Genomic DNA, 12,500 nt, shown 5'->3' on the forward strand with positions numbered 1-12,500 from the left:
GAATTGAACCTGAAACTATATAGGCTTAGAAGTGGAGAACCTTTACCACTGTGCCACATGGGTCTTGTGGTAATATACATTACTTTCAACACTTTATACAATCATTACCAATTAGTGAAAAAAAAATCTATCTTTAACAGGAATTTTTTGAGTAAAAAGTTGATAAACTCAGCATGTGCCACTTTAAAGTTGTACATACCCATTGATAGACAAACAGACCTATAGTTCTAAAATTAAAATATTTATTCATTAAAAGAAAATCATCAAAAACATCCATCCATGTTGAGGCTAGAGTATAAATCTAGTAAACTTTGCAGCAAAATCCTTCAATTACCTTCAAGTGCATTATAAATTAAAAAAGTTAATGTGAATAAATACATGACTCAAGTCCTTTTGCTTTACAAGGGGGAATTTTAAATGTTCTGTATTTAGTACAAGAGCAATTGCTTCATTTTTAGGTATGATCAAAACTACAATATACAAGGGTTAAAAAACCTGTCTGGTTATGAAAAAACAACAAAAGAATACATAGTTTGGACACTAGGGGTGCTATTCAAAACCAAAATATGCAAGGGTTAAAAAAAACGGTTATGAAAAAAAAACAAAAGAATATATAGTTTGGACACTAGGAGTGCTATTTAAAACCAAAATATACAAGGGTTAAAATACTCCTAAACTTCTACATAATGCACATCAGTAATCTTATTAAACTGTTTTATGAGGCATACATTTGGGTTAAAATTATCACTGAAGACATGAAGTAGTTGCATAAATAATACACGATGGCCTCATTCCGGTTATGAAAAAAACGAAAGAATATATAGTTTAGACACTAGGAGTGCTATTCAGCTGCAAGGACTCCAGGACCACTATAGTTGAGTACTGTTGGCCTCCTTTGAAAATCACTATTTCTCAGTGTTTCAAGGCTAAGGTCAATGACATTCTCAACCAGTCTGAATAGTTCAGATTATTTGTTTAAAATATTGTAAATTTTAGGAACTCACGGTTATCTTTACACCTTTTACTGACTGCTTCCTGGTGGGTGGATTTTCCTTGAACAAATCAACTGCAAAAGTTGAATAATTATCTTGTTTCATAAGTGTAGATTGTCTCTTAATAAGTGCTGTTATTTGACCAAATCTTCACGTTGAAGAACACATGCATGGCTGCAATTCTAATCAATCAATACAAATCCTTTGTAAATACCTCTGCCATTTTATATAATATTGCATAACTCATCCCTAAATACAGCTTATAATAGACATCACCTTATTGTGTTTCTATCAATGGCATATTCCATTTTTGAAAATGAAGGGGTAACCCATCATTTTGGATTGAATCTTACATTTCAATCTTCAACAATCAATGGCATAATCCATTTTTTTTTAAATGACAGGGTGATCCATTGTGGATCAAATCTTATATTACAAACAGTCAATAATAATAATTTGAAACTATTCTATTCCTTTCTATCTTCAGTCCTTATTTTTTCAGAAACCAACGGTTCAAAATTTGGTTCCATTGGATATGCAATGGAAGCTTGTGAATTTAAAAGTTTGTCAATAAGTGCTATTTCCTGTCCTCGTTGTTCAACATTTTCAGCTGGTGTCCATGACATGTCGTATTCCAATTTGTAGGCTCCCACATATTCATGTGGACAGGAAGCTCCCCATTCCTACAATAGGAAATGTATAACAATAAGAATGTTATATGTAAGTTTTACATAAAATAATTAGCATATGAGATGTACGTTTTACATAATAATTAGCATATACATTTTACATAAAATAATTAGCATATTATATAAACACTTAGATAATTAGCAAATTCTATCAGGGCTTGAAATTAGTAGTGACATTTAGCTGAATGAACTGTTTTACTAACAATTTTCACACAGTCTACCCCTGATAAACTTGGTAGTCTACATACATTTAGGACTATGGTCAATGTGTCCTGTGGAATACAGCTAATTTGGTAGTCTAGATACAATATTTAGTAGTCTATATGTCCTGTGGAATACAGCTAATTTGGTAGTCTAGATACAATGTTTAGTAGTCTATATGTCCTGTGGAATACAGCTAATTTGGTAGTCTAGATACAATGTTTAGTAGTCTATATGTCCTGTGTGGAATACAGCTAATTTGGTAGTCTAGATACAATGTTTAGTAGTCTATGTGTCCTGTGGAATACAGCTAATTTGGTAGTCTAGATACAATGTTTAGTAGTCTATATGTCCTGTGGAATACAGCTAATTTGGTAGTCTAGATACAATATTTAGTAGTCTATATGTCCTGTGGAATACAGCTAATTTGGTAGTCTAGATACAATGTTTAGTAGTCTATATGTCCTGTGGAATACAGCTAATTTGGTAGTCTAGATACAATATTTAGTAGTCTATATGTCCTGTGGAATACAGCTAATTTGGTAGTCTAGATACAATGTTTAGTAGTCTATATGTCCTGTGGAATACAGCTAATTTGGTAGTCTAGATACAATATTTAGTAGTCTATGTGTCCTGTGGAATACAGCTAATTTGGTAGTCTAGATACAATGTTTAGTAGTCTATATGTCCTGTGTGGAATACAGCTAATTTGGTAGTCTAGATACAATATTTAGTAGTCTATGTGTCCTGTGGAATACAGCTAATTTGGTAGTCTAGATACAATATTTAGTAGTCTATATGTCCTGTGGAATACAGCTAATTTGGTAGTCTAGATACAATATTTAGTAGTCAATGTGTCCTGTGGAATACAGCTAATTTGGTAGTCTAGATACAATATTTAGTAGTCAATGTGTCCTGTGGAATACAGCTAATTTGGTAGTCTAGATACAATATTTAGTAGTCAATGTGTCCTGTGGAATACAGCTAATTTGGTAGTCTAGATACAATATTTAGTAGTCTATATGTCCTGTGGAATACAGCTAATTTGGTAGTCTAGATACAATATTTAGTAGTCTATATGTCCTGTGGAATACAGCTAATTTGGTAGTCTAGATACAATATTTAGTAGTCAATGTGCCCTGTGGAATACAGCTAATTTGGTAGTCTAGATACAATATTTAGTAGTCAATGTGCCCTGTGGAATACAGCTAATTTGGTAGTCTAGATACAATATTTAGTAGTCTATGTGTCCTGTGGAATACAGCTAATTTGGTAGTCTATACAATATTTAGTAGTCAATGTGCCCTGTGGAATACAGCTAATTTGGTAGTCTAGATACAATGTTTAGTAGTCTATATGTCCTGTGGAATACAGCTAATTTGGTAGTCTAGATACAATATTTAGTAGTCAATGTGCCCTGTGGAATACAGCTAATTTGGTAGTCTAGATACAATATTTAGTAGTCTATGTGTCCTGTGGAATACAGCTAATTTGGTAGTCTAGATACAATATTTAGTAGTCAATGTGCCCTGTGGAATACAGCTAATTTGGTAGTCTAGATACAATATTTAGTAGTCTATGTGTCCTGTGGAATACAGCTAATTTGGTAGTCTAGATACAATGTTTAGTAGTCTATGTGTCCTGTGGAATACAGCTAATTTGGTAGTCTAGATACAATATTTAGTAGTCTATGTATCCTGGATTTCTGCTAATCTGGTAGTCTAGATACAATGTTTGGTAGTCTAGATACAATGTTTAGTAGTCTATGTGTCCTGGGCTACTGCTAATTTGGTAGTCTAGATACAATGTTTAGTAGTCTATGTGTCCTGGACTACTGCTAATTTGTTAGTCTAGATACAATGTTTAGTAGTCTATGTGTCCTGGGCTACTGCTAATTTGGTAGTCTAGATACAATGTTTAGTAGTCTATGTGTCCTGGACTACTGCTAATTTGGTAGTCTAGATACAATGTTTAGTAGTCTATGTGTCCTGGGCTACTGCTAATTTGGTAGTCTAGATACAATGTTTAGTAGTCTATGTGTCCTGGACTACTGCTAATTTGTTAGTCTAGATACAATGTTTAGTAGTCTATGTGTCCTGGGCTACTGCTAATTTGGTAGTCTAGATACAATGTTTAGTAGTCTATGTGTCCCGGACTACTGCTAATTTGGTAGTCTAGATACAATGTTTAGTAGTCTATATGTCCTGTGTGGAATACAGCTAATTTGGTAGTCTAGATACAATATTTAGTAGTCAATGTGTCCTGTGGAATACAGCTAATTTAGTAGTTTAGATACAATATTTAGTAGTCTATGTGTCCTGTGGAATACAGCTAATTTGGTAGTCTAGATACAATGTTTAGTAGTCTATGTGCCCTGTGGAATACAGCTAATTTGGTAGTCTAGATACAATATTTAGTAGTCTATATGTCCTGTGGAATACAGCTAATTTGGTAGTCTAGATACAATATTTAGTAGTCTATATGTCCTGTGGAATACAGCTAATTTGGTAGTCTAGATACGATGTTTAGTAGTCTATGTGCCCTGTGTGGAATACAGCTAATTTGGTAGTCTAGATACAATATTTAGTAGTCTATGTATCCTGGATTTCTGCTAATCTGGTAGTCTAGATACAATGTTTAGTAGTCTATGTGTCCCGGACTACTGCTAATTTGGTAGTCTAGATACAATATTTAGTAGTCTACGTGTCCTGGACTACTGCTAATTTTGGTAATCTAGATACAATGTTTAGTAGTCTATGTGTCCTGGACTACTGCTAATTTGGTAGTCTAGATACAATGTTTAGTAGTCTATGTGTCCTGGACTACTGCTAATTTGGTAGTCTAGATACAATATTTAGTAGTCTATGTGTCCTGGACTACTGCTAATTTTGGTAATCTAGATACAATGTTTAGTAGTCTATGTGTCCTGGACTACTGCTAATTTGGTAGTCTAGATACGTTTAGTGGTCTTTGTGTCGTGTACTACTGCTAACTTGGTAGTCTAGATACGTTTAGTGGTCTATACACTACTGCTAACTTTTAGCCCTATTTATAAAAACTTACATAAAATAGTAACCATGTTCTATATGCATGACCTATTATCTTTGATTTTGATTGTATCGTTGTTTATTTTACATTGTTGTCTTGGTTACCAGCCCTACATCAGACTCATTCTCACTAAAAGTAACGTTCAAGTGAAACTGCATTAAATTCTCCATTTAACCAATCAGAATGCCTTTTACTGCAGTGTTAACTGTAAAGCAGATTTTCATTGGCTACCCCGACAAAAAATTTGAATGTTCCTAATAATGAGAATCAATCAGATATATGGGCAGTGATCAATACCAAATGTGATCACGTTGTATTCAAAGGACACTTCAAGCAAAAAAATGAAAGTAAGGCCTAAAAAAAAAGAATTGTTTCTGGTCAGAAGAGTTTGTCTAAAATGATTTTTTATAATTTTTTTTAAATTCTCAACAAACCTGTCACTCAGTCTACTATTTATGGCAGTTACTATTCTCTTTATTTAGTACTTTAGAGCAAGTGTGTGTGTTGGGGCAGATGACATTTGCTTTTTCATTGGCTCTGCTGTTGTCTTCACTACAGTAGGGAGGGTTATTTTTGTGTTTCCCCATGGATCTGCAGACTGCATGGGCTGGACAAACACACACAAAATGACAGACATGGGGGTATTTAAGTAATGTGCATGCCGACCAGAAACAATTTTTTTTTTTTGCCTAATAGTGAATGAACAGCTGACCACTACATTAGATTTCAATATAAGAATCCATCACTAACCTGTCGTGAAAGTATTGAGAAGTACTGTTGTCCTGATTCTCTTTTATACAAATAGTACATCTGACCCGGTCGTTTCTTGATGTTACATGCAGCGTGATGAAGGTCAGCATCTCGCTTTGCCTCTTGTAATACTTTTTTAGCTTGTTCTTGAAGATGTCTGATTTGCTCTGCTATTGTCATCAGTTTGTTGCTAGCATTGGCACGTGTGAATTCATCAGCCTGAATGGAAAGAATGAACCAGAATAATTAAAGGTCAAGTTCAGATTTAATACTATAATAATAGGACAATATTTACGTGTTTAAATATATTGTCTGGTAGAGCTTTAGGAAAAGTTGTTCCAGAACAGACAAGTGATCCTATGTAGTTTGATTGATAAGAGAACACTGTTACAAGAACCCGGAGTTGAACCTCTGGCCTGTAAGTCAGTGTAACAAAATAGTAAGCACAAAAATAATTCACTCTTGACCTTATTTAGGAGCAAACATGTACTGATATAGCATCAAAGGCCATTTAGTATGCAAGCATATAGTATACATAAAGGCCAGACAAATCAAATATGTCATATTTCTCAGTTTTTGGTATCAAGCAATTTGTTTTGGTGTCAATGTGGATGACAATCATATCTGTAAACTTGATGAGAGTTTATATCACTGTATGTACTGTACCAGCTGTTAAGACACGATTCCACAACTTTTAGTACAGTAGCTAAACAAACATCAAGAGATGCAGAGATAGAAAATGCTGTATAGGTGGCTACATTACAAGACCTAACATGTGGGGACATATGGCAAAATATAGACGTACCTTCTGTACTTGTCTGGCAATTTCAACCAAGTCCATGGGATCATGGACTTTGCCGGATGCTGTAGGGTCCACAAGTGTGTATTCTCCTGATCGGCCGGACCGTTCCACCAGGGATACTACAAGCAAAAAGATACAGATTCTGTTACATGGTTTTCATGGACATAATATCTACATACTCATACGAGGGTGGGTAGGTAACTGCAGATGCTAGCATACTAGCATATAGCTAGGGCTAGGTCAAAAAATCAAATAGTTCCGTACGTCGTACTCGTAGCTTTGACGGAAGCCATACAAAGTGTAGCGGGCGGGCGCTATACCGGTGAATTGACTGGCTGTCATTTCATGACGAGCCAAGGTTCCCTTCCTTGTAAGCAATTTTGGAAGACTGACATGTGACATGAACGATAACTTCAAGTCCCCAATTTTGATTCGGTATGCAAAGACAAGAACGTATGTTCATAATTTTAGAAATAACGAGCATAATTTGAAATGGGAGTGTAACACATTGTCACTGCGCTTCGAACTTATGCAACTTTATAAGTTGATGAAAGCATGGAAGTATAACCAGAAGACATAATACGCCCAACAGAATTCTTGTTTATGGTCAGTGGTGCAATAATATATACCGTGTCGTGCAAAAAATGTAATGGTGTTGTACCTCCACCCGCCCCCTGGGACCTTACGCACGTAAAACATAGAAGTTGAAGTAGTACCTACATGTACGTGTACTGCAGTATTGTATACAACTTTTACAAGCGACGTACAACAACATTCGAACTTCACTGACAGATTTTACGGTTGTTTATCCATTGTACAAAGCTAAAATATTTACTAATAACCAAATTACCTGTTGTGACGTGGTTTTCCATTGTAAGATCCAAAAAAATACTATGGTCAGCTGTTTCTCACCGAGTCTTCTCTTCGAGCTAGCCTCTGTGGGTGTTCAAATTGAAATGGACGATTAATGAGAGTGACATGACCTAAGTACGATCATGCCGACCTCGTTCACAATAATACATATATGTAACAACAAACAAATGGCATATTTCATATGATATACCCCTGTAGCTTTTATTAACATATTACAAGTTAAAATATATTTTAAGATGAGTAAATATACAAATTATAACTGAAATTGTATTTAAAATCTATAATAAATATAAATTGTTTGCAATCGAGGTTGCACATTGTCAGATGACTGGTGGTAGTAGCCAATCAAAACAGCGAAGGGATTCCCAGATTAATCCTATGACATCACACTTCAGACCCGTTACCAAACGTAACGTCACATGCACGGTAACGTGTACACTGCACATATTCCATGCGTTGTATAATAAAGCAACACAATGAAAGATAACAATTATATCATAAATTATAATAAGAACAATAACCATATTATTTAGTGAAATCTTATTTAGTTCAGTAACAACTGTTTAGAACGCCCCTTTTCACTGTTCCACAAATTTTTTTTAAAAATGAATCATGAAACGAATTATCATAAATATAGATATTTATATAAGCTCGTAACCAATGGCAACCGTGTATGGAATTATACAAAAGTTACATTGAACTATATCCTAAGTTATCCTAGCTCATAATAGGCAATAGCTTTGACCTTTCACTGCTACGAATCATGGTATCATTTTATGATTTTAAGACAGAAAACATTTTTTTTTTTTTTTGGGGGGGGGGGGGCTACAGGGATGTGTAATGTTGAGGATTTGACACTGCAGAGTTAAAATATATCAAATATTACCTAAAGTTTAAACTTTCATATAAACTTTATTTAACTATTATTACTGTAGTTTATATATTTACTAGTTTGTTTTAGCACCAAATACTTATTGCAAAAAAATCCAATGAAGTATTCTATTCATACCATCAAGAGATCGGTGACAGATATGAATGTTGTATTCTCCATACATTATGCATGCTCACTATATTCTGTATATCTAACCTTACAGACAAAATTACAAGCCCTTTATGTTTGGGGCTGGTCATGTTTGCTGCATACTGGCTTGAGTGGGGCGTTTCTTTAGTATATGGGTTCATTTCAGGAAAGCGATCTGGCCGGGTGGGGGTGTGGTTACTTTGGATACTAGTAAATGCCTCGACCGGTTTGATCAAACTTACAATATCTGTGATTTTCTCAACAGGAGCACAGGACACTCAGGCTTAGTTCATTATGTTTACGAAAACAAAAAACAAACAAAATAAATAAACGCGCGAACAATAAATAGTACAATTGTGACCATTTCACATATAGGAAAACATATAGTAATTCTTGTAGCTGATAATGATTTGTAATTACTCTCTTGTTGACGTTTGTCAGTATTTATTTATTTTTTGTTTTGTCTATTTATTTCGTTTGTTTGTTTGTTTTCGTAAACATAACTAACTAAGCCTGAGTGCCCTGTGTTAGGAGTCGTAAAATGACTCGGGTAGGCCAAATTTCCATATACTAAATCTGTGACACATTACATGTTCATGTACTCATATATATATATATATATATATATATATATATATATATATATATATATATATATATATATATATTGGCATTTATTTGGCATTTATTCTTACAATGATTATAATTATATTGCATAATGGAAGTATAATACATATACTTCCATGATGTAATATAACTTGATCATATCACAAAGTACACAGGACAATGGTACATAATGCTCTCTCACTGTTTATTGGTATCATTATTAGAAGATACGTTAATTCAAAATTTGATAAAAATAGTTACACAGACTAAATGTACATGTAACACGCCACACATGGATTTATATTGTCGGCGATAAATGATGTCACCATCACAGATTCAGGTAGAGATGATGTAGAAACCATTAGACGTTGGTGACGTCTATGGCCCATAGAACTGAGATCAACTTGTCAAGATGTTGGCCATTATCTTAATTTATATAACTTCAAGGAGACAGATTTATTAGTTTGCTCTTTAGTTTGAATAAATCTGTCTCCTTGAAGTTATATAAATTAAGATAATGGCCAACATCTTGACAAGTTGATCTCAGTTCTACAGGCCATAGACGTCACCAACGTCTGATGGCTTCTACATCATCTCTATCTGAATCTGTGATGGCGACATCATTTTCCCCATAGAATACCTAATCTTTTCATTATTCAGAGTTGCAGGAATAAGTCATCTTCCGACTGCAAAGGGTCGGGCTTTGATATACCGTATCTCCACGGGTTAGCGCCCTCACACGGTACATTCTCCTCTTTGATAAAAACTGTAAATGGCATTTTTGCATTGTTATGTTATTTAAGGCAGTTTTGTTTTTCACCTGCGAAAAGTTACAACTGCTAGTACTATAAGTCTAGAGGCTATCTATGGCTTCAAATCTCAAGATTTCTCTTCAACCTGTCTAGTGTAATGAGAAATCAATGAACCAGAAAGACGTAAAGAACATGTCAGTAGTGTCCAGATACGACAAATGTACCACATTATGTCACTGTCCCCAATAAACACCAACTTAGGGGTTATCATGGAGCAGAATTTATGTAATGTTAATGACTGTGGGTGGCTTCGTTTGAATTTGAAAATTTCATCTCAGGACCTCATGATCTATATAGACGTAAGCAGAGATTTGAAGTCACAGATAGTCTCTAGACTTAGACTATAACAGTGTGGTTACTCAGAAAGTCGGTATTACTAACAACGGTGTCTAACAGTACAAAATTATAAACCAACTTGGTCCTTGAACAGGTGGGTAGTCTACATCACTGTCTCTGATTACACTAGCGTTCGTTCTTCATTGTAATACGTGACGCAGAAGTAACAACAGCGTTATAGATCCAGCGACTTTGGCAGGCTACACGTAGAGGTAGGTATGTTTGCTTGTTTCAATTGTGTCATACAATAATACCAATACAGTGACGATCGACGTCATACAACTGAACATTTTGAAACACGGACAGAAAATAGAAACTTATATCGGTAAATTTAAATAATTCCAAATTTATAAAATCATACATATATATGCACGTCTTGGTTACAAAATGTAAATAGTGTATAAACTTTGAAAGAGAATGACAGGATATGTCTATATAAAGCATGTATGTTTATTTTGGTTTATGATAAAACTTGAGAAGTAGGTAGGTGATGATTCTTAGTATAACTGCCGTTACGGCTAATACGACCACATCCACCCAAAGTGGTAAGTGAACTTCCCAGAAATCCAGAATAGATTCAGGTTGTACTTCCACCACATTCGTTCCGTTGTATGCAACACACTCCTCAAAGTACGACAACGGAAGACTGCATCTGAGAAACACAATAAAAGTATATCAAACAAATGTAAAAATATAACAATCAAGAATATTAAAAATAATACATGTAGAATGAAAGAGGAAAGATCTGGATATTTGCATGTTAGTCACAAAATCATAAAATCTGTTAAAATTTAAACAGCAGAAATGGTGTTTTAAATTGATAGGTACACTCCTAGCTTGCATGCTCATGCATATACTTCTAATGTACAACCACCTACATTACGAATGTCATTTTCAATACCTCGATCTCTGCATTGTACATATTTATTTAGGGGGTATACAGTTTAAATTTTGATTTCGGGTGGGGAGCGATGGAGGATTCTCCTTTAGATTTTTTCTGGTGACCCCCTCTGATGACTAGAAGGCGTAAGACAATCCATTGTTGCGTTGATGTTTCATTTCATATTTTGAGTTTATATTAACTTCCATAAGAAAATTTAGTCGGAAAATGGATTGTGCAGCCCATTCTCGCATGCCAGTATACATACAACCCATAACACCAAAGTAAAGCGTTTTCTGTATGTACCACAATCATTTATAGCATCCATATCAAGTGTAAAAGTATACTGTTTCATTTGCTAATACAACCCATAACACCAAAGTAAAGCATTTTCTGTACATACTACAATCATTTATAGCATCCATATCAAGTATACTGTTTCATTTGCTGATACAACCCATAACACCAAAGTAAAGCATTTTCTGTATGTACATGTACTACAATCATTTATAGAATCCATATCAAGTGTAGCAGTATACAGTTTCATTTGCCACTTGACCACATTAGAAAGGCCATATGCTAGGCTTTGAAACAGTATACTTTTTATGAATGCTATAAATGAGTATAGCCGATGGAGAAAGTGCTTTATTTCAGAGTTACTCATTGTATTTCTTCTGAAGCAACGACCCTTGATGGGTACGTTTCGGACGGTGCCGTAGAGGTCTGGTGGTTTGCGGCGTTGTACTAGCCTTGCTTCTAGTCCCAATGTCACAGTAAATGTGATTTTGAATATTTTCTTTCTGTGTAATCACTACATGTATGAGTGTTGTGTGACTTACGTAAAAGGTTTGTTGTTTGTGAACTCCAGTGTCACCATTGCCTGAGATGTGTAGTAGACGAATGAAAGGTATTTCACCCATTGTAACCATACTGGAAAGGCTTTAATATAAAAACCAGCAGTGACCAAACTGAACATAAAAAGTACCGACGCTGCTACAATGCCATTCCTCATATTATCAAATAACAATCCATACACCATTCCTAAAGACTAGTGAAGTGTGGTACAGAAAAGAAAATATTGTCATTTTATTAGAGTGGTGTGAATTAATATTATGCAAACAAACATTTTATATAGTAATTACATTTGGTGCAAAAAGTATGAATTAATTTTTTTACATAATTTTAATTCTCCCATATTCGTGAAGAGACTAGTGTGTTTTTCATGTGTGTGATAGCAATGGTATTGCCTAATACGGCGATGTATTACGTTGGTTTCAATTTTAAAATGACTGCATTCATTTTTTTGTATAACCTTAAAAAAAATAACCTTTCTTATGAAGAATGAGTTTCTGATAGTGGACTTGTTACATACACACAAATTACAGCAATATCTTTGTGGATTTACATAGAAATAAAATGTGATTACAAAACCTTGATAAATCAAAATGGTAGTTACCACTCTCTCCCTTCCTCATTCCCTCCCCCATCTC

General features: G+C 34.5%; 2 protein-coding genes across 2 annotated transcripts in view; both read right to left on the reverse strand.

The window, feature by feature from the left end:
• Positions 1-277: 277 nt before the first annotated feature.
• Positions 278-7,455, reverse strand: LOC144451508 (uncharacterized protein C1orf50 homolog). The gene is made up of 4 exons (XM_078142375.1): positions 7,333-7,455; positions 6,486-6,601; positions 5,681-5,899; positions 278-1,675 (listed from the first exon to the last, which is right to left on the reverse strand). Exons 1-4 carry the CDS (start codon positions 7,352-7,354, stop codon positions 1,460-1,462), a joined length of 573 nt encoding a protein of 190 aa, XP_077998501.1. The 5' UTR covers positions 7,355-7,455; the 3' UTR covers positions 278-1,459.
• Positions 7,456-9,585: 2,130 nt separating this feature from the next.
• The window catches only part of LOC144451504 (uncharacterized), a 12,386-nt gene continuing 9,471 nt past the window's right edge, over positions 9,586-12,500 (reverse strand). The window contains exons 10-11 of the mRNA XM_078142370.1: positions 11,850-12,058; positions 9,586-10,782 (exon numbers count right to left, since the gene is read on the reverse strand). Coding sequence (XP_077998496.1) covers positions 10,581-10,782; positions 11,850-12,058 — 411 coding nt within the window. The 3' untranslated portion in view covers positions 9,586-10,580. The remainder of the gene's footprint in view (positions 10,783-11,849; positions 12,059-12,500) is intronic.

This window comes from Glandiceps talaboti, chromosome 21 (assembly GCF_964340395.1).
Source record: "Glandiceps talaboti chromosome 21, keGlaTala1.1, whole genome shotgun sequence".
NCBI lineage: Eukaryota > Metazoa > Hemichordata > Enteropneusta > Spengelidae > Glandiceps > Glandiceps talaboti.

What these genes read in the sequence shown, in the direction of transcription:
- LOC144451508 (XM_078142375.1), bottom strand. Translation starts at nt 7,354, where the DNA reads ATGGAAAACCACGTCACAACAG. An exon ending in TTGCCAGACAAGTACAGAAG is followed by an intron (nt 5,900 to 6,485) that starts GTACGTCTATAT and finishes CTTTCCATTCAG; the next exon opens with GCTGATGAATTCACACGTGC. An exon ending in TCTCAATACTTTCACGACAG is followed by an intron (nt 1,676 to 5,680) that starts GTTAGTGATGGA and finishes TTCCTATTGTAG; the next exon opens with GAATGGGGAGCTTCCTGTCC.